At 40.3% G+C, this 24893-nt stretch overlaps 1 protein-coding gene and 1 long non-coding RNA gene across 12 annotated transcripts in view; one reads left to right on the top strand and one right to left on the bottom strand.

Moving 5' to 3' along the window:
- Positions 1-24893, top strand: part of wwox (WW domain containing oxidoreductase) — an 877584-nt gene that overhangs the window by 726180 nt on the left and 126511 nt on the right. The window contains exon 9 of one of the 9 annotated variants that reach the window (XM_069902094.1): positions 12369-12413. The exons of the other annotated variants lie outside the window; for them this stretch is intronic. Coding sequence (XP_069758195.1) covers positions 12369-12398 — 30 coding nt within the window. The 3' untranslated portion in view covers positions 12399-12413. Of the gene's footprint in view, positions 1-12368; positions 12414-24893 lie in introns of those variants that run through there. 9 annotated transcript variants of the gene reach the window in all.
- The window catches only part of LOC138745040 (uncharacterized), a 34606-nt gene continuing 18413 nt past the window's right edge, over positions 8701-24893 (bottom strand). For 2 of the 3 annotated variants that reach the window (XR_011345969.1, XR_011345970.1), the window contains exons 3-4: positions 11351-12144; positions 8701-9921 (exon numbers count right to left, since the gene is read on the bottom strand). This is a non-coding gene — a long non-coding RNA (uncharacterized lncRNA). The remainder of the gene's footprint in view (positions 9922-11350; positions 12145-24893) is intronic. The other variant, XR_011345971.1, reaches the window with a different exon arrangement.

The raw sequence follows: 24893 nt of genomic DNA, 5'->3' as shown, positions 1-24893 counted from the left end.
TTGTTTTTTTCCCTTGACAGGAGTATCAAAAGCAAGGAGGCACTGGGTTAGTATAAGAGGAAGGAGTTTTAAAGGGGGTTTGAGAGCAAGGTTGTTTTAAACTAATGGTAGTTGCAGCCAAAAGAGGTAGTAGAATCAGATACAATAGCTATATTTAAGAGATGTTCAAACATACACTTAAATAGGAAAGACTTTAAAGAATACAGATCCAATGTAAGCAAATGGGCAAGAAGGTCAGCATGATCATGGTGGGCCAAAGAGCCTGTTTCTGTGTGGGGCCACTCTGAATAAGCATTGATCGTTTCCAACATGTCCGAACATAACCAGCTAATCCTGATATTCAGTGAATGCCATTTCTGATTTCTCCACCATTATTGATTGTCCTTGAAGGTCACCATTGTCCAATAGCTCAACTGGACTAATATGTTGGTTATATGTCTTTATCTTTGCTATATAAACTATATTGTTTGACCTGCTGAGTTTCTCCAGCATTGTATTTTTACTTCAGCTGTATACCATGCTATGACTGCATGAGCCAGTCAGAGGCTGGGTATCCTGTGACAATTGTTTCGTGGGTGACACAGTTGGCTTAGCGGTTAGTACAATGCTATTACAGCACTAGCAACATGGGTTCAAATCCGGTGCTGGCTGTAAGGAGTTTCTCCCTTTGTCTGCATTGGTTTCCTCTGGGTGCTCCAGTTTCCTCCCACCCGGTTTGTCAGTTAATTGGGGAATTTGGATTGCATGAGCTCATGGGCAAGAAGGGCCTACTATCATGGTGAATGTCTACATTTAAATTAAAAATTTCAACTGGAGTTGCATGCCTTTCTATTATCTGCATCGTGAAAAATTGAAGGGTTGTGGAAAAGGCCCGTCTATACTGGCCATCAATTACCAAACTCTCAGATGGATTTTTTTCTCTAATCTCTAAATCTCTTACCTTCTACTGAAATCAAGCCACCTGGTGATAGACACCTCTTCCAAAGCTTCTCGCTATCTCCCCTTTCTAAGCATCATATAATTTTGTACTTTTATTACCACCCTCCTTCTTGAGCTTCTCCATTCCTTCATCATCTCTGGATCCAAATCCTGGAACTTCCTACCCAACAGCACACTGGAGGTACCTTCATTAATATGACCATAGTGGTTCAAGAAAGTTGCTCACCTTTCTTGAGATCAATTTGGCATGGGTAGTAAGCGCTAGATTGCCTACCACACTCAGATCATGGAAAGAGAACAAGTAAAATAAAGTTCATTTTGGAGTTTTGCCCGGAAAGTTAATTGACATTGTCCTGGGAGAACCCAGTGCTGGACTCTAGAGTAAACCATGACCTCATAGCTGCTGTAAGATGGGAACAGATGCTTGTAATTACTTGCCACCTGTCATCTGGCTGTTATCCTCGACCTAACCTTGGTCCCAATTCCCTTCATCCACTCATTCTCCCCCAATCAGTCCCTCCCATTCAAACTGCCATTGAGTGCCCTTCTCAATGCTCCCAATTGCCCCAAATCCCCAAGACTTACCACATTTCAATGGTATCAAAAGAATTCAAGGATTAAAACTACATACAAGATATTATGCCAAAACAGAATTTTTAAGAAAAATGAATGTTTTGGAAAGAAATAGTTGGCTGTTTGAAAATGGTATTTGACTTGGAGGGAATAAGTTATGTTGAATAATTGTAATTGGCAGCAGGTTGTTTCTAATAGAACAGGATTAGATCATATTGCACCTAAAATCTTTGTCATCAATGAGCTTTTGGTTGATTTGTATTTTTTTTTCTTTTTCTTTGGCTTGGCTTCGCGGACGAAGATTTATGGAGGGGGTAAAAAGTCCACGTCAGCTGCAGGCTCGTTTGTGGCTGACCAGTCCGATGCGGGACAGGCAGACACGATTGCAGCGGTTGCAAGGGAAAATTGGTTGGTTGGGGTTGGGTGTTGGGTTTTTCCTCCTTTGCCTTTTGTCAGTGAGGTGGGCTCTGCGGTCTTCTTCAAAGGAGGCTGCTGCCCGCCAAACTGTGAGGCGCCAAGATGCACGGTTTGAGGCGTTATCAGCCCACTGGCGGTGGTCAATGTGGCAGGCACCAAGAGATTTCTTTAGGCAGTCCTTGTACCTTTTCTTTGGTGCACCTCTGTCACGGTGGCCAGTGGAGAGCTCGCCATATAATACGATCTTGGGAAGGCGATGGTCCTCCATTCTGGAGACGTGACCCATCCAGCGCAGCTGGATCTTCAGCAGCGTGGACTCGATGCTGTCGACCTCTGCCATCTCGAGTACCTCGACGTTAGGGGTGTGAGCGCTCCAATGGATGTTGAGGATGGAGCAGAGACAACGCTGGTGGAAGCGTTCTAGGAGCCGTAGGTGGTGCCGGTAGAGGACCCATGATTCGGAGCCGAACAGGAGTGTGGGTATGACAACGGCTCTGTATACGCTTATCTTTGTGAGGTTTTTCAGTTGGTTGTTTTTCCAGACTCTTTTGTGTAGTCTTCCAAAGGCGCTATTTGCCTTGGCGAGTCTGTTGTCTATCTCATTGTCGATCCTTGCATCTGATGAAATGGTGCAGCCGAGATAGGTAAACTGGTTGACCGTTTTGAGTTTTGTGTGCCCGATGGAGATGTGGGGGGGCTGGTAGTCATGGTGGGGAGCTGGCTGATGGAGGACCTCAGTTTTCTTCAGGCTGACTTCCAGGCCAAACATTTTGGCAGTTTCCGCAAAGCAGGACGTCAAGCGCTGAAGAGCTGGCTCTGAATGGGCAACTAAAGCGGCATCATCTGCAAAGAGTAGTTCACGGACAAGTTTCTCTTGTGTCTTGGTGTGAGCTTGCAGGCGCCTCAGATTGAAGAGACTGCCATCCGTGCGGTACCGGATGTAAACAGCGTCTTCATTGTTGGGGTCTTTCATGGCTTGGTTCAGCATCATGCTGAAGAAGATTGAAAAATAAACCATTCATAAACTATAAGACCCCTGTCTTATTTTATTAATCTCAGTTTTGTAATGACCCCGAACCCCTTAGGAATTAATGTTATTGAAGTGGAGAGGGCAAACAAAATAGAAAGTAGATGAGTTACCGTTAAAGTTCACATGCAAAGCTTTGAAAATGCTTGGAATGCTAATTGACAAAATTGGAATTTGTTGCTTCTTGTCAATCACCAGTCTCAAATATGACCTGGAGAAAAAAAATGCCTGATTTGTCTAATAAATCTGCTTTCCTCCTTAATCTGGTAAGTTTTACACATGGATTTAGAATACAGCTTAATCTGGTTCTTGGGAAAGTTGTAAATCTTTCCAATTTATGTGTCCAAATTTTGAAGTGTAAGACCACTATGTGCAGTTTTGGACACATAACTGCAATAAAATTATCAATGAGATTGAAGGAGTGCAGACAAGATTTACTAGGATATTGCTGGGACTTGAGGAACTGAGTTACCCAAGGTTAAACAGGTTAGGACTTGATTTGCTGGAGTGTAGAAGAATGAGGGGAGATTTGATAGAGGTATACAAAATTACGAGGGGTATAGACAGAATAAATGCAATTAAGCTTTTCCACTGAGGGTAGGTGAGTTACAAACCAGAGGATATGGGGAAAAATTTAAGCAGAATGTTAGGGGGAACTTCTTCAGAGGGTGTAGTGGAATGAGCTGCCAGTTAAAGTGGTGAATGCGGGCTCAATTTTAACATTTAAGAAGAATTTAGACAGATACGTGGATGGGAGAGTTATGGAGGGCTATGGACTGGGTGCTGATCTGTGAGACAAGTCAGAATAATAGTTTGGCAGTGGCTAGAAGGTCCAAGGGTCCTATTTTCCATGATTCTACTCTGAGGAAATTCCCCTGCTTTACAAACAAATACACTAGAGTCTATATTAACACTGGTGCAGTTTGTCTAGATCAGTGGTTCTCAACCTTTTTCTTTGACTTGCATACTACTTTAAGTATTCCCTATGTCATAGGTGCTCTGTGATTAGTAAGGGATTGCTTAAGGTGGTAAGTGGATGGAAAGCAAAAGTTTGAAAACCACTGTTTTAATTGTATCTAATTGACTTGTTATGTGCATGGTTTCATAACTCCAAAGGAAATGGGCCAGTGACGATTTTTTTCAAGCAAAATATTTCATTAACAATTGGGTCTAGAGCAGTGATTCTCAACCTTCCCTTCCAATCGCATAACACCTTTAGCAATCCCTCACTAATCACAGAGTACTGATGGCATAGGGAATACTTAAGTGATATGCAAATGGTCTAGATGGAGAAAGTTTGCCTGCTCCCACTTCTCGTCATCAAAGCCTTGCCACACTAATCGCCTCCAGGCCTAATGAATTTAAATGCCCAACCTTGTCCACACATGCAAAATCTGAATCCCACCTGATGACATCAGAAATAACATGTGGAAGATTGGGAAATTATGTAGGGAATACCTACAGGAACAAACGAGGCAAATTCACAAAGTCCCTAACACACAAGATACCTTCACAAGTAATTTAAACAGTTTAGTGCAGCCTTTATTCAGCTTTGCACCCCCCCCCCAACCCGAGGAGTCTGCTTAAAGTTTATTGACCCCATTCCCTGTGAAGCAGTAGAAAATATCTGTGTTTTGTGAGGTGAAATGAAAACGAGCCTTTTACTTGAATGTGTTATGGTCCTTGAGAGTGGGCTAAGGTACCCCACTGACAATGGCTGGTTTAGTGGGAGGACTTTAGCCCCTGATTAAAATCCAGATATGACTGATTGATTGCAGCTTCATCTTTAAATTAGGCCCCCATTTCCATGGACTTGATGGGCTGGGGGCAATTTCCCATGCCTGCTCTGAACTATGTTAAGACAGATGCATCAGAAATGCAGTTCAGCTGCTTTCCTGCGCCCCGTACTCTACCTGCAGTCATAATATCCTTGGGAATTTCAACCAGTATTGAAGCTGAGAGTATTGTGAACACCACAAGTATTGCGTGCCACACTACAGGAATGTTGTGGTAGTAATAGAGAAGAGTGCAGAAGAGATTGAACAGGATGGAAGACTGTAGCCATAAGGAGAATTTGGAAAAGCTGGATTTATTCTCGCTGGTCCATTAAAGGCTAAGGGATGACATTACACTGGGTTATGAAATGGATAGAATATTTTTTCGACTGCAGAGGAGTTAGAAATTAGTTAAAACCTAGTTTAATGTGAGAAGGGAGATGTTTTTCATACAAAGAGTGATGAACATCAGAATGAGCTGACAGAGAAGGTAGTGGAGACAGATACAGTTATCAAGTTCAAATAGGACTGGTGAAGACCAGCACACACGATGAGCTGAAAGTTCACTTTTCTGTGGGCTTCTGTGATTCTAAAATGTGGGAGGAACTCGGCCATCTCGCAGAATCCATGGGAGGTAAAGTTATATTACCAATGTTTTGAGCCCGTGCACACAGCATCTTTCAGCTGCTCCCGTCGGGGAAGATATACAGGAGGATCAGAGCCAGCACCCCCAGGATGAGGAGCAACTTCTTCCCAACGGGCAGTGAGAACGACCAAGGGAACTGCTGGCACTCACCCTCTGAGACTCTCGTATCCATGAAGCAATATTTATTTATGTATTTCTATGAATGCCTTGTCCTGATATGCATGTGCGTGATGTCTGGTTGTGTGTCTGCATGTTTTGCACCAAGAGCTGGAGAATGTTGTTTTGTTGGGTTGTACTTGTGCAATCAGAGGACAATAAACTTGACTTTTCTCCTATGGATGGTGTCTGACCAGCTGGGTTCCTCGAGCGTTTCTGGTTTTTTTTTTATTACATGGCAACATCTGCAAACTTTTGTATTTCACTCTGTTGTAATTCTTCCAGTTTTGGAAGAAAAATAAGTTTGGAAATATAAATTATGTAATGACTGATGAAAACAACAGTGAGCAAAAATAAAGCTTGGAGCAACTGGTGAAAAGAAAGCTTGCAATTGAGCAAATGATCATGGTTTTGTTGTCTCGACCCCCCTCAACAGTCACACGAGCAGTCCAGCATACAAGAGGAGACTAATGCCTGATATAAATGTGTAATGAAGGGGACTGGCACCTGCACCAGAATTTTTCATTGTAACCAAGCACCAATCTTTTTGTACTGGGAATGGTGGTGTTCAGGAAAACAATCGGAACTGTCCTTGCTTTGCCACTTGATGGATTGTTTCTAGGAGCTACCAGAGATAGTAGTCGATTTATATCTCAGAAAATGTATCTTCTAGAGATGGACTGATCAATCTCTGCTTCTATTGTTGAAATCTGTGAACAAATGCTTTTACATATTTTGTATTAGCTCAAACAAATCCCAGGAGAAATAAGAAACGAACGACTTTCTGCTTTCCCATTGCAGAATCTCTTCCTTCTTTCTCATAATCTTTCATACGTTTGTGTTTATACACTGACTTTTACATTGTGAAATGCTCCAGGTTTCGCACACATCAAATCACACTCTGTCTCAAGATTATCAAAAATGCAGTTGATAATCAACCATTTTACCTCACTAATTCTTTTGCTCCATGCAAACCTCCTCAGACCATCCCCTCCCCCTTTATCTTGCATCCGGTTTATTCACTTCCAATTCCATCCTGCCTCGATCTGCTTTTATTTCCCATGAATGCTGCTACTACTCAAAGTGGCAGTGAGTTCACATCCTCATCACACTCTTGAGAAACTCTCTTCTATTCCTTGCCCCAGTTCAGTTCTCACCTGCAAGTGGGAATATCCACACATCATTTGGACAATAATTGTGATGGTCACATGCTAGTTCTTTTTTTTCCTCAAGCAGTCTGTAACTTGGGTCTGGTGCCAGTTTTGTCAATCCTCATGCACTTTCAAGGGCATCTGGTATTTTTTTTTTATCCAGAGGTTGAGAAGGTGTGTGGGAGAATTAGAAAATTGCAAGTATTCAACACAATAGTGCCTGTCGTCTGCACAAAAGATGAAGAAAACAAAAGCGCAAACAATTTTTGATGGCTTATCCAGCTGGTACGTCGTATGGCTCAGCAATGATTTGTCAGCATGTGAATCGTAATGACTGATAACTATCATCTTAGTCCATTTTATTCAGTAAACTTGCCCTGTAAGGTTCCAAGAGTAAAATAACTCTTATCAAAGCTGGGTGTTGACTCATCTTTGATATTGAAGATTTATGGGTAAAACCATTCACTCTTACCTCTGATGAATACATCCACCACCATCTGTATATAATTGGAGACAACTGTTTTGAACCAGCTGTATGAGTGTTTGCTGGCTAATAGTGGGGCCAATGTAGGCATGTCATGTTGATGAATGATAATGGCCTGACAAGGAATAAAAGATCGACGCAGGTACTGATCCCTTAAGAAAGAAACTTGCCTAAATTACGAAGAGAAAAGAAAACTTTGAAAAGCAGTATTAGCACATTTACTAAATCCGCCCAATGCAAAAATAAACGGAATCACTCATCTGTCAGAAACTTCCTTCCGACCCCACTAAAGCCATGAATCCATGTCGCATTTTGAGATGTCCATAATTGCACATGCGCCATAAATCACAGAGCAAACAGCGTGATTATGCCCTGCAGAAAAATGGGCTGCTGTGTTTATGAGATTTTTCATTATGCAGTTTAGAAAAATCTGATATAAAGCAGTGGGGGGAGTATAATCACAACCTTAAATTAGTATAATGATTGTTTACTTTCAAAAAAACCCAGTCGGCAAACTGACAAATTCCTCAGCAAGTTCTATGCAGATGTGGAAATGTTGGATATTCCAGCTAATGATAACAAATTGTTTAAACAATTGAATTCTACCACTGTCCGTGTCACAGCTGCTTGTGACTAAATGTGATTAATATGAATAAAAGTTGCCAGTGTTTATATCCCTCTGCTTTCCGAATGTAAACTTCCCATTAATCATAGCTTGCTCTAATGGACTGGCCAGCACACAGCTCCTTTACTGCTTGAGTTTAGTGGCTTGTTTCATTTTTCTTTTATTAAGTGGCTTTATATTTTTCTGGGTGATTTTTAATCATGAGCTTCCCAGCTAGGGTTGAGTACCATGTTCAAGTTCCCTGGAAGTAACAGGGAGATCTTCTTGATTTGGCTTGAATTCGCGGACGAAGATTTATGGAGGGGTAAAGTCCACGTCAGCTGCAGGCTCGTTTGTGGCTGACAATCCGATGCGGGACAGGCAGACACGTTTGCAGCGGTTGCAGGGGAAACTTGGTGGGTTGGGGTTGGGTGTTGGGTTTTTCCTCCTTTGTCTTTTGTCAGTGAGGTGGGCTCTGCGGTCTTCTTCAAAGGAGGTTGCTGCCCGCCCAACTGTGAGGCGCCAAGATGCACGGTTGGAGGTGATATCAGCCCACTGGCGGTGGTCAATGTGGCAGGCACCAAGCGCTTTAGGCAGTCCTTGTACCTCTTCTTTGCTGCACCTCTGTCTCAGTGGCCAGTGGAGAGCTCGCCATATAACACGATCTTGGGAAGGTGATGGTCCTCCATTCTAGAGACGTGACCCACCCAGCGCAGTTGGATCTTCAGCAGCGTGGATTCGATGCCATCTCGAATACTTCGATGTTGGAGGTGAAGTCGCTCCAATGAATGTTGAGGATGGGGCGGAGACAACGATGGTGGAAGCATTCTAGGAGCTATTTCCCTTGAAAATCACTTGGGCAGCATGCAGACATCATTGTTTGACTCCTTAAAATGAATAGTCCATTCTAAAGTAGCATTGAGTTTTTCTCTGTTTAGCTTAATTTTTTTAATAGTTCGAATATACTTAAAACAGATACTAAAATATTAAAATGTTAATACTGTACAACTCTGATTATCTAAAAGGGTCGGAACCGGGCCTATGTCGGATAAACATTTTTTGTTGGAGAACTGGTCATTTTTTTAAAAACCCGAGCAACAACAGCAAATCACTTGTAACAGTGTTTAAACATCACCAAACAACAAGGGAAGGCTTTTTGAGTGTTAAAATGATGTTTAATTCTCACCAGAAAAATGCTGGCCACCACTGGTCACTGAGATGAACACATCGCGGCCACCAAACACCAAAACCACCTGACTGTTGCCAACCACTGAGATCACCCAACCATAGCTGCCAGTCCCCAACATGAACCCACCGCTACTGCTGATCCCCAAGGAGGCTTCCTGGATTTGTGGAATACTCCCTGGCGAGTTGGTGGGCTCCTGTCTCCCTGGTCACCGGAGCTCCGGACACTGGAGTCTCAACACCAGAGTCCTGACTCCATATTCTCCCCTATGCCTACTGCACATGTATACTGGGGAAGTAGGCCAAGGGGAGGATCCAGATTTGGCGTCGGTGTCTGGTGTGCTGACGATAGGGGAGGGGAGAGGAGGATGATGCTGGGACAAGGGATTCTTCTTGCCACTTGCAGCTGAGAGACAGTGGCATGCAGTTTGAGAGGGAGAGAAAAGTCAATAGGGGAAGGTAAAGAAGAAATGGAAAGAGAGAGGCGAGGGAGTTACTTAAAAAAAGGACAATTGACATTCCAATTTCTTGTCGAGTGATTTTTTTTTTCAAACTGCGAGGTCAGTTCTGCTTTAAAAATATTTCAGATCAATGAGGATTTCTGAGAATCCAATTTTGGGTAATCGGAGTTGTACTGTACTTTCAAAAGAACATTCAAAGAAATTATCTGGACTGTCTACATTTTATCTTGGTTCTGAAAAACAAATTCAAAATGTGATTGTTCATCTCCAGCATGAAGAAAAAAGAACTTGACTTAAAGGCTATTTCTATGGAGACATATTCATGGAATTCAAAAACATTTCTAGCTGCTTGAACCTTACAATACATTATAACCTTTACAAGTGGGACTCCTTAATGCAACAGAGCTGAAGGTCGAAGATGTTTCTTGGTCATGTCATATATGTTGCATTAGTGATGTTGTCTCCAGTTGCAATTGCTTCCAAATAGAACATGTGCTCTGATGCTAAAGGCAAAAGAGACCATCTTTAAAACAATGCAATAAATAACTCACTTCATAAATAGAGGGGACTCATCAGAAAACATGTCCGTAATGTTACATACAGATGGGCACAGGATGAATCTACCCTGCCTGTTAAACAGGAAAGTCTGCAGATGCACTGACTGTAGTGCAATGCACAAAAGTGCTGAAGAAACTCAGCAAGTCATGCCGCGTCTATAGGAAGCAAAGGAATATAACCAACATCTCATTGACAAAGGGCTCAGGCTCAAAATGTTGGTTATGTTCTTTTGCTTCCTATAGACACGGCGTGACCTGCTGAGCTTCTCCAGCACTTTTGTGTATTGCTCTGCCCTGCCTGTTCCTTGTTTGATTTCTGCCCCATGTCTTGCTTCACAGATCCTCTTCCTTTTTAGTGGCTCAGCTCATCGTGGCCCTTTGTCCAGTCCCTCTGGTTGCTCAGACCAAATGGTTGAATGAACCTTGACCTCTCAGCCCAGCTCTGGCCAAATGGAGATACGGTGGTAAAGTGATTAAGCTATTGCACTGGAATCCAGAGCTCTGGACAAATTGATCTGGGAACAAGAGTTTGAATCCCACCATGGCAGATGGAAAAATTACATTCAAGTATCTGAATAAATCTGATATAATATATGTATAAAACAAACTGATGATAATAAAACCTCATAATTCAATAATTAAAGAATCAAATCTATGGTCTTGAAATTTTAACTTTAAATTTTAAATTAAAATTGCATTTTGAAATTAAGTCATACAGCACGGTAACAGGCCCTTCCAGCCCATGAGCCCATGTTGCCCAATTACACCCAATTGGCCAACAGTCTCTGCACGTTTTTGAAGGGTGGGAGGAAACTGGAATACCTGAAGGACACCCACACCGACATGGGGAGAATCTACAAACTCCGTACAGAGACTGGCCTTTATATGACGAGACAATTTAAGAAGGAAGCAAGAAAGAAAATGGAATTACTGGACTTGACTGGTAAATCTTGGTGATGGAAATACATGCTGGAACCTTGAATGAGATGTGTTATAGCTGAATGGTTTGAAAAGATTAACAGGGCTGAGAAGAGTCAGCATGGAATTTGACTGATCCTCAGAGGTTCTTTGAGGATGTAACTTAGAGCAGTCAACAAGGTTGGACTACACAAAATTGGGTCATATGCTGATATGGGTTGATAATTAGTAGCAAGGACCTTTCTCTGGCTAACAGGCTGCTTAAGGGATTGATGTTACTGATCTATCATCAACAATTTAACAGAAGAGGCTCAACATCATATTCCTAACTTTGTTAATGATTTAAAACCTGGTGGGAAAAGGCAATGTAAAGTCATTCAAAGGTTATAAACAAGAAAAATGAGTGGGCAGGAACATGGAAAATGAATTATCATGTTGAAACATCAAGTCAAGTCACCTTTATCGTTCATTCCATGCTTGCACAGTAAAGACGAGATGGTGTTTCTCCAGGACCATGGATCATATTTACATAAATATAAGTTAGAATAGAAGTATAGAAGTTAAACACTGAAATATTAAAATATTAAAACATATACAGTAAAAGTTCGTGATACTCTATCTACATATGACCTGGGAATTTAGGAGCCTGATGGCTTGGGGTTAAAAAAAAACTATTGCCCAATCTAGAAGTAATGACCAGAGTGCCATGGTACCCCGTACCACATGTCAGAAGGGGAGCAGTTTACGTGAGGGTGTGTGGAATCCTTCACAATATTTATTGCCTTTCACCTGCATCGAGTGTTGTAGATGCTCTTTTTAATAGGAAGAGAGCCCTTGATTATCTTTTCCGCTGACTTCACTATCCTCTGTAGGGTCTTGTGGTCCAAGGTGGTACAGCTTCCAAACCAGGTGGTGATGCAATTGCACAGGATGCTCTAATACATCCTCTGTAGAATGTAGTGAGGCTGGAGGGTGGGAGATCGACTTTCCTCAGCCCTTGCCAGAAGTAGGCTAGGCTTAATTATCCACATGATGCACAAAACAATAAAAGGAATTTTTTTAAATGGTGACAGAGTTGGTATCATTGATGTTCAAAGTGACCAAGTTAGTCTTGTCTGCTGGTCACTGAAAACTAACATTGAGGTACAGGAAACAATTATGTAAACATACCATTCATCTTCCTTTGTTAGAAGAGGATTTGAGTGCAGAAATAAAGATGTCTGACTTCACTCCCACTTGGAATGTTGTGTCCTATATAAAATAAGTACTTGCATGAGAAGCGTACAGTGAATTTGCATTCAGCTAATAACTGGGTATGCTTTGTGAGAAAAGATCGAGTTGACTGGGCCTGTGTTCTGTGGGGCTGAGGAAAATGAGGGGAGAGCTAATTGAAATGTGACATTCTTGCAAGGCTCGACATGCTGAGTACAAGGAGGATGTTACACAGAGGACAGTAAATCTTTTGCTTTCTTTAGCTTGGCAGGCTGAGGAGACTTCATCAGTGAATCATGTAAAACAGAAGCAGTTGAGTTTCTGGATATTAAGGAAATCAAGGACTATGGAGATGGTGCAGGAAAATTTTGAGGTAGAAGATCAACCGTGCCATCTGTTTCTCCTATTTATTCTCTTCACGTGACATCCCACTGCGATAACTTTACCTGCCTTCTGAAATGCATTTAACAAACCACTTACCATTAAGGATGGGTACCCATTTCCAAGATTAAATGGTTAAATAGGGAAGGGTATCACGATAGCATATTACAGTGCATGTGACTCAGGTTCATATCCAGTGCTATAGAACCATAGAACATTACAACACAAATTAATTTTGATTTCAGATTTATTGTCAGAGTACATACGTGCAGGTGAGGCACAATCACCACTTGTTGGTAGTGTAAAAAAAAAACTATAGAACCTACACATGTAAACAGCAGCAAGCCACTTTGGCCCTTCTAGTCTGGATCAAACCATTTTTTCTGCCTCGTCCCACGGATCTGCACCCAGTCCATAACTCTCCATACCTCTCCCATCCATGTACCTGTCCAAATTCTTCTTAAATGTTAAAATTGAGCCTGCATTCACAACTTCAGCTGGCAGCTCATTCCACTCTCCCACCCCTCTCTGTGTGAAAAAATTCTCCTTTATGTTCCCCCTAAACTTTTCCCCTTTCACCCTTAATCCACATCCTCTGGGCTTGTATCTCACATACACTCAGTATAAAAAGCCTACCTATATTTACTCTGTCTATCTCGCTCAAAGGTTATGGGGAGGAGGCAAGAGAGCGGCCTGAATGGGTGAATAGATCAGCTCATGATGGAATGGCAGAGAAGACCCAATGGGCCAAATGTCCTATTACTGCTCCTATATCTTGTATGATTTAATTTGACGGCTGCAAATATTAATCACATGTTAAATAATCAGAATTTGGAAACATATTTGTGTCGTCCTCTCTATTTTTTAACATTTCTTTTCCTGTGGTTTTCCTATCAATTTCTTAAGTTGTTAAATTATAATGAAAGAATTGGACCGTTGCACATCCAAAGCTTTCACAGAAACCAAAGTCCCAAGGGTTTCATGTAAACAATATCTTACTGTGTGTGGCTGATTGACTGAGACAAATATACAATTAATGTAAGTGTAAAGAGTTAAAAATTGATTAGAGCTACTGTGATTAAAGGAAGCTGGAAAAATTAGGGAACCCTATTGGTCCAGGACAGATTTGCAATATTGTTCTTGTATAGTACCACACATTTTCTTCCAGTACTCTGGATGGAAAGCTTTATTTCCTTCATTCATGGTACTGTATACTCATGGAATCCTCGAAAGAAACAAGACCATCAGAAGCTATTCAATCCAATTTGTCCATGAGGACCAAATGCACTTGGCCCATATCTCCCTTCCATTTACCAGTCCATGTCTTTTAAAGACATAATTAGGCCAGTCTCTACCATTTCTTCTGGCAAGTCATCACATATATGGACCACCCTTGATATGAAAATGTTCCCCTGCAAGTCCTTTTGAAATATTCTACCACCCCTTCATTTTAAACCTATGCTTATTGTTGACTTCAGGAAAGATAAGCCAGAGGCGTACAATCCAGTGATCATTGGGGGATCAAACGTGGAGAGGGTAAGCAAATTTTAAGTTCTTGGGAGTCACACACTCACAGGATATTTCCTGGACCCAACACATCAATATTATCATGAAGAAAGCAATCTACTTTCTCAGGAGTTTTCGGAGGTTCGGTATGACATCAGAAAACTTGGAAAATTTCTACAGAGGTGTGGTGGAAAGTGTACTGACCTGCTGCATCACGGTCTGGTATGTGAAAACCAATACCCCGAGTGTAAAGCCCTCCAAAAGGTAGTGGACACAGCCCAAGTCATCACAGGCAAAACTTACCCACTATTGAGAAATCTACAGGAAGCGCTGCTATCGGAGAGCAACACCAATCATCAAAGACCCACACCACCCAGCACACACACTGTTCTCATTGTTGCCATCAGGAAAAATGTATAGGTGCTTCAAGGCTCACACCACCAGGTTCAGGAACAGCTGCGATCCTCCATCATCAGACTCCTCAATGACAAACGCAATCAGAGATTCATTTAAGGACTCTTACTTGTGCACTTTATTGATTTTCTTCTTTATTCTCTCTGTGTTACTCAGTCAGTTTGTTTACAGTTCTTTGTTTAACAGTTTTACACTGTGTACTGTTTATTTTTTGCACTACCAATTAGTGGTAATTCTGCCATGGCACACCTGCAGAAAAGGGAATCACAGGGATGTATGTGATGTCATGTATGTACTCTGATAATAAATCTGAAATCCCCCTTTTTCTCTAGAGCAAATTTCTTCCCTATCCACTCTCAGTTCTAATTCACATCCATGTTCCCTCTGGTTTGTTTTTCATTCCATATTCATGCATCTACAATCCCTTGTGTCTTCTTTTTATTGTGAGAGGGTTTGAGTACAAGAGCACAGATATATTACTGCAAATTATAAAGGACTCTCGTGAGAGTGCACCTAGAGTTTTTGAGTAAAACACAAAAGTCTGCAAATACCATGATTGAAGTAAAAACACCATGATGGGGAAACTCAAGAAGTCAAAGAGTGCACTTTATATAAGAACGATAAAGATACATAACCAACGCTTCTGGCTTGATTCCTTCATCAAGGTATGAACAAAATGTGAGCAGATGCTTAAACAAAAAGTTCAAAGTATTTGGTTCAGTTTTAATCTTCATAACTATTTGCTGCAAAGGAGGGAAGGTGAATGTTCACTGGACATATCCCAGGGATTGCAGGATTGAGGAGAATTTCAAAAGGTTAATGACATTGTATCTGGGAAAGATGTTGCCAGTCATGGAGTGTTTAAAGTAGGAGTTGTGTGAGAAACCAGAGTGAAAAAAGGTTTCAAGGCTGGAGAAGATTACAACAATTGGAAGGAAAATAGCCACTAAGGCATTTGAAAACAAGGATAGAATTTTAAAACTGGATTGGAACCCAAAGTAGATGGAAGTTGAGATAAACAGGATATCAGCAGATTTCTGGGATCTAGTGCAGTACAAAAAAAAGTGGTGGAGGAAAAGAACAGGCAAGTTAGGTTAAGGAGATGAGGTCCTTGGTAGCATTCCCATCTTTCACGTGGGAGACCGGGGTTCAATCATGTTGGCAGAGTGGTTAGCTCAACACCTTTACAGTACCAGCAATTGGCACTGGGGTTCGAATCCCGCGTTGTCTGTAAGGAGTTTATTTGTTTGCATGGTTTGCCACCAGGGGCTCTAGTTTCCATCCCACTGTTCGAAACGTTCTGGGGGTGTAGGTTAATTGGGTGTAATTGGGTAGCATAGACTCATGGACTGAAATGTCTTGTTAATGTGCAGTATGTCTAAATTTAATTTTAAAAATTAAAATTTAAAGTTATGGAAGGTGAAATGTAAAAAGCTGAATGGAAAAGAGTTGGAATGGTTAAGTAATGTGAAGTGTTGCACTTAGTCACGAATAATCTTAAGAAGCAAAAAAGGATAAGAAACACGATTGGAAATGGAAGTTCATTCCAAGCTGCCTAATTAGCAGGTGAATACATTATTGAAGTTATCACAACTTCAATGACTTGTGGGCTCTGTTTCCAGCTAAATGGAAATACAAGGCTACTCAGGAAAAGAAGAGCATTTATGAATCTATGCTTGATCCCTGAGGCCATCATTTAAATCACTGTTGTTCATTTGTCTATTCTTCAGAAGGAATCTTGGTAGACTGGGTGAGGATTTCAGTCTGGGAATAGAGAAGAATGTCAGATGTTTGTCCCTTCTTGGTCTTTACCTTTTAAAAGTTCTTTTCTTACCCCCAAGTAAAGGCAATGATGAAGGCTGATCAGAGGCAAACAATATCTGAGGACACCACAAAGTGCTTCATGTATATGATCAATGGACAGATAACAAGTAGATCAGCAGTTTTGCTGCCATTATTAAGGACTATATATAATGAATTCTTGTGAGGATTTTGCAGTTCATAGAAACTCATTATAAATAAGTCTTGCGGGATTATGCTAAAATGCATGTTGATAATTCAAAAACTTTGTTTTTGTAATGCTATAAATTGTTGCTCAGGATTTTGGACATTTCTTGCTGAATTTGCTGGTTAAGAACATTCTGGGAATTATTTCTGATTTTTGTTTTGTGAAATAACTGACCAGTGTTTATGCTTTTAAGTAATTCCATTTACTTTTAACTGTTTCCATCTACTTTTATTTTCTATTGTTATTGTATATTACTAAGTTTATGGTCAATTGACCACCGCCAGTGGGCTGATATCGCCTCAAACCGTGCATCTTGGCGCCTCACAGTTCGGCGGGCAGCAACCTCCTTTGAAGAAGACCGCAGAGCCCACCTCACTGACAAAAGGCAAAGGAGGAAAAACCCAACCCCAACCCACCAATTTTCCCCTGCAACCGCTGCAACCGTGTCTGCCTGTCCTGCATCGGACTTGTCAGCCACAATCGAGCCTGCAGCTGACGTGGACATTTACCCCCTCCATAAATCTTCGTCCGCGAAGCCAAGCCAAAGAAAGAAGAAAAGAAAGAAGTTTATACATGTCCATTGATATTCTGGTCATTTTTTTTATAGGAATGCAGGATCAGACAAACCCTGTTTCACCATTTAATGCAACAAATGGAGTTTGCACATTCTCCCTGTGACCTGTGTGGGCTTTCTCCAGGTGCTCCTGTTTCTGCACATCTTTCAAAATTGTACAGAGTTGGTAGCTTAATTGGGTGTAATTGGGAGCACAGGTATCAATGGAATAAACTTCTACCGTGTAGTGATTTCATTTAATGGCTAACCTGTGAAATAACCCACATCCTTTCATCTTATGGGCTGCATGATTAGCATGGCGGTTAGGACAGGGCTTTTACAGCAGAAGCGACCGGGTTCGAATCCTTACTGTCTGTAAGGAGTTTGTATGTTCTTCCTGTGTCTGCATGGGTTTTCTCTAAGTACTCCGGTTTCCTCACCATCCAAAATGTACGGGATTGCAGGTTAATTTGTATGTAATTGGCTGGCACAGCTTTAAGTGGCTGGAATCTGCTTCTACCATGCTGTGAATTTTTTTTTAAATTATAATTTAATATTGTTGTATAGCACAGGAAAAAATATGTCATTTTAGCCCATGTCACCACTGATGCCCATCTTCGCTAATCCAATTTGGCCTGAACACCCTCTGCTCCTTTTCTATTGAAGGACCTGTCTAAATTTCTTTTAAATGCTGTAATTGTACCTCCCTGTACTACTTCATTTTAAAAATATTTTTGTTCATTTTATATATAAAAAAACAAGCCAGTACATCATTTATATGGAATGCAAAATGTAAATATGAAACTACACAAATCAACATATTGCATCGCACCCATAATATAATATCAAAAGTAAATATAATATACAAAGACAAAAAAAAAATCAAAATCCCATCCTCCTAACAAAGTTGCATGGCAGAAAGAGACAACAATAAACTTCACTCTTAAAGGTGAATGAAAAATGCCAACAAATCTCAGATTTTAAAATATATCTAAAAGATTGCGATAATTATTCAAAAATGGTCCCCACAGCACTTGTAATCTTATGTCAGAATTATTGATTGAATATCAAATCTTTTCTAAACTTAAACAAGTAGGCAGGGTGGCATCCTTCCATCTGAGAAGTAGAGCATGTCCAACCAAAGGAATCAGAATTTATTGTCATGAACAAGTCATGAAATTCGGTGTTTTGTAGCAGTGCCACAGAGCAAACATTCATATTATAACCATCTTAGAACATTAATGTAAAAAAACTAAAAATAAGAGTGCATGAAAAGTAAGGCAGTATCTGGTTCATTGATCATTCAGGAAACTGATGGCAGAGGGGAAGAAACTGTTCTTGTGCCGCTGAGTGCTCATCTTTAGGCTCCAGTACCTTTTTTCCGATGGTAGCAGAGTGAAGAGGGCATGGTTTGGGTGGTGGGGTTCTTTGAGGGTAGAGGCTGCTTTCTTAAGATATCAACACATATAGATGTCCTCGATGGAGTGAAGTCTGGTGGCTGTGATGTTGCAGGCTGAGTTAACAACCCTCTGGAGCTTATTTTTGTTCTGAGAGTTGGTGCCTTCATACCAGGCAGTGATGCAACCAATCAGAATGCTCTCCAATGTACACCTGTAGAAGGTTACGAGAGTCTTCAGTGGCATACTGAATCTCTTCAGACACCTCACAAAGTATTCTGATGGAAAGCCTTCTTTGTGATTGCATCAACGTGGAGACTCCAGGACAGATTCTCAGAGTTATTGACACCCAGGAATTTGAAGTTCTTGACCCTCTCCACCACTGAGCCCTTGATGAGGACTGGGTCATATTCCCCTGACTTCCTCCTGAAGTCCACAATCATCTCCTTGGTTTTGCGGACATTGAACAACCATTCAATGAGCTGATCTATCTCCTTCCTGTACGCTTCATCATTGCTGTTTGAAATTCTGCCGAAAACTGTGGTGTCATTGGCAAACTTGTAGATGGCATTGTTATTGTGCCTGGCCACACAGTGGTGGGTGCATAATGAGTAGAACAGTAGAAAAATCAAAGACAAGATGCATTTATTTGCAGACAACAAAACATCATCTTCTCTCGTGGTACAGAAAATCACTACCAAAGGGCTTGGTTCTAACTTTATATCCAAGATTAAAGCTAAAGTTTGGAAAACCTCCTTCTAAACTCCTCAAGACCAGAACAGAACCAAAACATGTGAATTAAGGAGGCCTCATCTCTCTTGCATTTATCACAGGTTTATCTCTGGATAAATATGAGATAATTGGGCTTTGGAAATATGAGCCCTGTGTACAACCTTAAATTGTAATAAACAATCGCAGGCACATAATGACGTAGTATTGACTAACCTAAAAATTGAATCCTAGACCTCTTCTGATATGGACAAATTTAAATTGTGTTCCCAAGGATTTTCAATTTTAAGTATCGGGCTTGCTTTAGGTCAGCCATTTCATTACAAACAAAGGATATTAAACCTTTACGTGAAGGTTGTATACTTAAAAAAAATGTATACACGCCATTCACATCTGGTGGCCGAGGAATACCAGGCATTTGAGATAGAAGAAAATGCCTGATTTGAAAATATCTTAAAAAAAGAGTATTCATTCATTGTACCTGAACCACTTCATCTGGTAGTTTGTTCCCTATCTACCACACTTTGTTTGAAAGGTGGCACAATTAACGTAGTGATTAGTCCAAACCTATTACATCACTAGACACCCAGATTTGAAAATGGTGCAGTTTGTAAGGAGTTTGTATGTTCTCTCCACCTGCGTGGGTTTCCTCCAGATGCACCAGTTTTCTCCCACTCTTCAAAACGTGGGGGTTGTAGGTTAATTTGGCTATTTGGCCATCAAGGGCTCATGGGCTTTATGAACCTTATCCCCAATTCAAAATCTCTGATTTTCTCATCCCTTCGAATTATTTCAGCTAACGGTTCTATTGCCAATATGAATAAGAATTGGTGAAAGTGGGCAACCCTGCCTAATCTAATCAAACCTAGCATTTGACCATTTGCTATTACTTTCACCTTTGGTTCATTATACAATGCTTTTATTCCTCCTAAAAATGTCTCAGGAAATCGAAACATATAATTACATAAATAGAAAGTCCCATTCTAATCTATCAAATGCTTTTTCTGCATCTAAAGTAATTGCCATCGGTGGAACTTTCCTTTTTTGAGCACATTTATCAAACTTATAAATCTCACTATATTATCTGCTGCCTTTTTGTAATAAACTCTGTCTGGTCCATATTAATAAATTTTGGAAGTGTCTTAACCAAATGATTAACCCACAATTTGGATACAATTTTATAATCTACGTTTAACAAAGATATTGGTCTATATGAAACTGTTTGTAATGGATCTTTTCCCATTTTTGTTATTACCATTATCAATACCATCTTAAAGGATTCTGGTACGTCATTTACTTCTCTTATTTGATGTAGTATCTCTTTAAAAATTGGTACCAACAATTCCTTATAAAATTCTACTGGAAAACCATCTTGTCCTGGCACTTTATTATTTTGCAATGTTTTCAGAACCTCATATTTCAGCTTCCGTGAATGAATTAGTTAATTCTTCCCTCTTCTCTTCACACAAATTTGGTAATTGAATTTGTTGCAAATATTGCTCTATTTTAATTTTGTCTTGTTTTAACTCAGACATATAACTTCTCATAACTGCCATGCCAATACCTTATGAGCTCTTTCTCCCAATTCATAATACCTCTGTTTATTTCTCAAATTATCCCTTTGAACTCTCTATGTTTGTATCATATTAAGCTTAGAAAAGAAATACCAGTTTTAAGGCATTTGTTTTGAATATGGAATGGGATACATGCGGAAAGAGCTATAAGCAATTATCAGTTGGCTTAATTGACTTTAAAACAGGATCAACTTCTGTTTACAATAAATAATTCTTTATTTAACAATTGGTATGAAAAAGGTATACAGAAAATACAAGATTGTTTTAAAGGTTCATTGTTTATGACATTTGATTAATTAAAGGAGAAATATGGGACATTACACCATACAATATTTGTATATTATCAATTACAATCATTTGAAGGTAAAAAATAGGAAAGTCTTCTGGAACATAGTCAATTTGAATATGTTATAACGGAAACCTTTATTAATTGAAGATTTATAACTACTAATGTACAATAAATTACAAGAAATAAAGGAAAAGAAGGATTGGTATAAATCTAAAATGAAGTGGGAACAGGATTTAGTATACAAATTCAAGATGAAATTGTGTAGAGTGTAACTAATGCAATTAATGCTAGATATAAAATGGTTCAATATAATTGTTGACATCAAATGTATTATACACCATATAAGTTGATTAAATTTAATTTGAATTTCTCTGCTCAATGCATTAGATGTAGAAAAAGAGGTTGATAATTTTGTGCATTCAGTATGGTCATGTGAAAAGTTAAAAGATTTTTGAAGAGAAATATGTGTTATTTTAGAGAAGATACTAAAAGTGAAGGTTAAATTAGAGCCAAGAATTTTTTGTTGGACGATATATATATATATATATATAGATATGAAGATATTAAGTTGGAATTAGATAAATATAACAAGAGATTTTTGAGTCTAGAAACAGCAATAGTGAGAAAATGTATAGCTAAAATGTGAAATTGGAAAATAATGTTAAAATAGAAGAATGGTTTAATGAAATAAAATATTGTCTCCCATTAGAAAAAAAATACTTATAGTATGAGAGATGATTATGATAGATTTTGTCAACTATGGGAACCTTATATAAGATTTATGAATATAGACTAATCCAGGCCTTCTAATCCAATCCCCTCTTGAAAATATGGTACTTGCATCAAGAAATATTATGGGATTATTAATTGGTTATAATTATTATGATGAATGTGTTCTTTTCTTTTTTTTCTATCTGCTGGGGTTAGGGATGGTGGGAGGTGGGGGAGGGCGACAATTGAAAATTATTTAGTATCTATTTTGTAATGTTGTAGCAGGTCATTTTGAAATGTATGAAGATACCAATAAATAAAAATTTCAAAAAAAAAAAGAAATTGCCTAAGCGCCTCTTGCAGTCATACTTACAGTCAGGGAGAGAGAATGAAAAGAGAGTACCCCCCGGAGTCACTTAGTGCCCATAGATTCACTTCCAGTGCTTCCACAGCCTCGCAGCCACATAGAGTCCAGTCCAAACGATCGGCAACCTGACCTCCAGATGTGAACTTCCGACATGGTCAGGAACCCTTCAGCAGCCTCGGCCCCTCCTTGCAGCCCGGTTCCGATACCTGGTACCCCTCCAGCCAGTTCGAACCAGTCTCCAGCAGTCCCCAGCCCTGCACGAGTCTCCCGACATGGTCAGGAACCCTTCAGCAGCCTCGGCACCTCCTTGCTCACAGCCTCCATGGGTTCCTTGCCTCAAGTTGCCACAGAGCCCCCTCACTGGTCCAGCACTGTGATCACCGGCCCCATGGGTCGTCTCCTCTGCTTCTCCTTCTCAGACGGTGAATGATTTTCCAGTCCTCTGGTGCCCTGCTTCAGTTCCCCCCCCCTTCCCTGGAGTCTGCAGCCCCCTTGTGACTGCTGCCGATTAATAGGTGCCGCCATCTTGGACGCAGACCCGCTATCGCTGGAATTTCAACTAAAACCACCGACAGCTCCCCCAAAGCCTGTGCGGAATCGACAGCAGTTGACTGCGTGGCTAGACCTGGCGGGAGTGCTGCATCACTGATCCCTCGCTCCCCGCGGGTCCGCAGCAGCGCCACCATCTTACCATCTCCTTCCCCTACGTGCTCTTGGTATCTGCACTTTTTATGTCATTCTTTAAGACAGAAACTCATTCAGAACTTATCTTTAGTCAACGATGTAAGTCCTTCATTTATTAAGCTTAAATGCTTGTTTTGTTAAATCGCCAGCAGGACAGTTCATTGACAATGTGGCTGATTCTTTATTAAAGCATGATTGCATGGTTGACCGCACCATCATTGTGCAGACTGTACTATGCTTTGATTTTTATGTTTTGGTTTTAAATATAAGAGTGACCAGTGAAGTGATGTTATGTGGGCCACTGGGCCATCTTTGTTCATTCTTCTGTTTACAAAATGTGGTGACGCAAGACATTGTCAGACCCCTTGATCCACAGGACTTTCATGTGCTTTGACGTTTTGTTAAACCAAGATTGGTGGGTTCCTTCAAAGACCAGTTCATTTATGAGGCTGACCCACAAAAAGCAAGGAATTTCTAGGCCCCTGCCCCTCTCCACCTTTGCAGGAAGAAACTGCTTGTTATGTTTTCTACCTTAAAGAATCTTGCGGACTCCACGATCAATCTTGTTGATTAGTTAATGGCATTGTCAAATTAGGCTGAAGTACCTGTTTCTCTACTGTAAAACTCTACGATTCTCACATGCTTGAGAGCACCTATTGCGTTTGAGTGCCAGAGGATAATTTCTGGTGACTGAATGTGGCACCAGGAGTTGTTTTGTTTTCATATGAGAATATTTGGTGCCTATCGATGCCTACAAGAGAGAATCTGGTTCTGTAGATGCCACATGTGAAAGAGCATGTAAGAAATCTAAACTTTCTCATCCCACCTCTTTGTTGTTCATGATGAAGCTTAGGGAAAGCTGACCCATAGGTAATGTTGTTGATGATCAGTTCCCACAACACAAGGAGCAAAGCTTCTGTAGTATTTTCTGTGGAAAATTGTGCCCTCTTAGGGTTGTTGAATGTCGACTGAAAACTATGCAACTTCTCCATTTTTTAAACACGTAGCATAATGCAGTTTGAAGATAGCAGTTGACATTTTCTTAAACAAAGAATTTGGGAGGGACCACTCAACAGACTGAAAGCGATGGGTCACATGGGTGACGCTGTGTTTTCCCTCATTTCAGAACCACAAATCTCCGAGTGATTTTTCTTTTTGACGCAAATTCAGCAAATTTGGTCATTTTCGTCTTTAATTCTGTCTTTAACAGGACAAAATTCTTTGTTTTTTTACATTTATGTCGATGTCTGTTTCTGTAAAACATTGTCTTGTGCACGAGTCATGCCATTTCTGTTTTCTCTCCATTGTGTTTTAAATAGAATTGTGTGAGGTAGGATGTTGCAAGGCTTGAGTCAGTAACTACACCCTCTAATTGAGCTCTTCTTGAGAATGAAAAAAGAAAAGTTTTGCATTTAACCAGCAATCTTTCAGGATGTTTCAAAGCACCTCACAACCACTGAAGTAATTGTAAAGTGCAGTCATGGGTGAAAGGGAGGTAGCTTAGTTGTGTACAGCAAAATCCATTGATTTAATGACCATGTAATATATTTTGGAAATGTTGAGTGCATAATAAATATTATTTGGGATATTTTCATCTCCTTTGAAATGGAGCCAATGGAAATTTTATATCTCCCAAGAGGCATGGTTTTAAATAAGCATCTCTGACAATACAGAACTCCCTCATCACTGTCCTGAGACATCATTCAAAATTTCTATGCTCAAGTATGTGGATGGGAGCATGGCCCATGATAATCTGACTCCAAGCCCAGAGTTTTATCAACTGAACCACTGTTGATACAAAAAGCAGACACCAGCTTGGATCTCCTTTGGTACCATTGGGTGGAAAAATTATAAATCAATGAAGGAAAGCCTTTTGCTGCATTCCTGTCCCAATTTAAACTTACTTCTACCTCCTTCCCACCCATATCACCACCTTAATTCCCATCAGCTTTTTCTTTGGCATGTCACATAAAGTTTTGATTAGATTGGCCAACTCCTTGCCTGAGCATATGGTCCACAGATCAATATCCTTTACATTTCCATAGAAGCTTGGAACATTATAGTATATAATCAGGCCCCTGTAGCTTTTCTATTCTGTGCCAAACCATGATTCTGCCCAGTCCCACTGACTTGCGCCTGGACTATCTGCTCCATATCCCTCCCATCCCTGTACCT

Source organism: Narcine bancroftii, chromosome 10 (genome assembly GCF_036971445.1).
Source record: "Narcine bancroftii isolate sNarBan1 chromosome 10, sNarBan1.hap1, whole genome shotgun sequence".
NCBI classification, from domain to species: domain Eukaryota; kingdom Metazoa; phylum Chordata; class Chondrichthyes; order Torpediniformes; family Narcinidae; genus Narcine; species Narcine bancroftii.
This window is presented reverse-complemented; position numbering and strand designations above follow the sequence as displayed.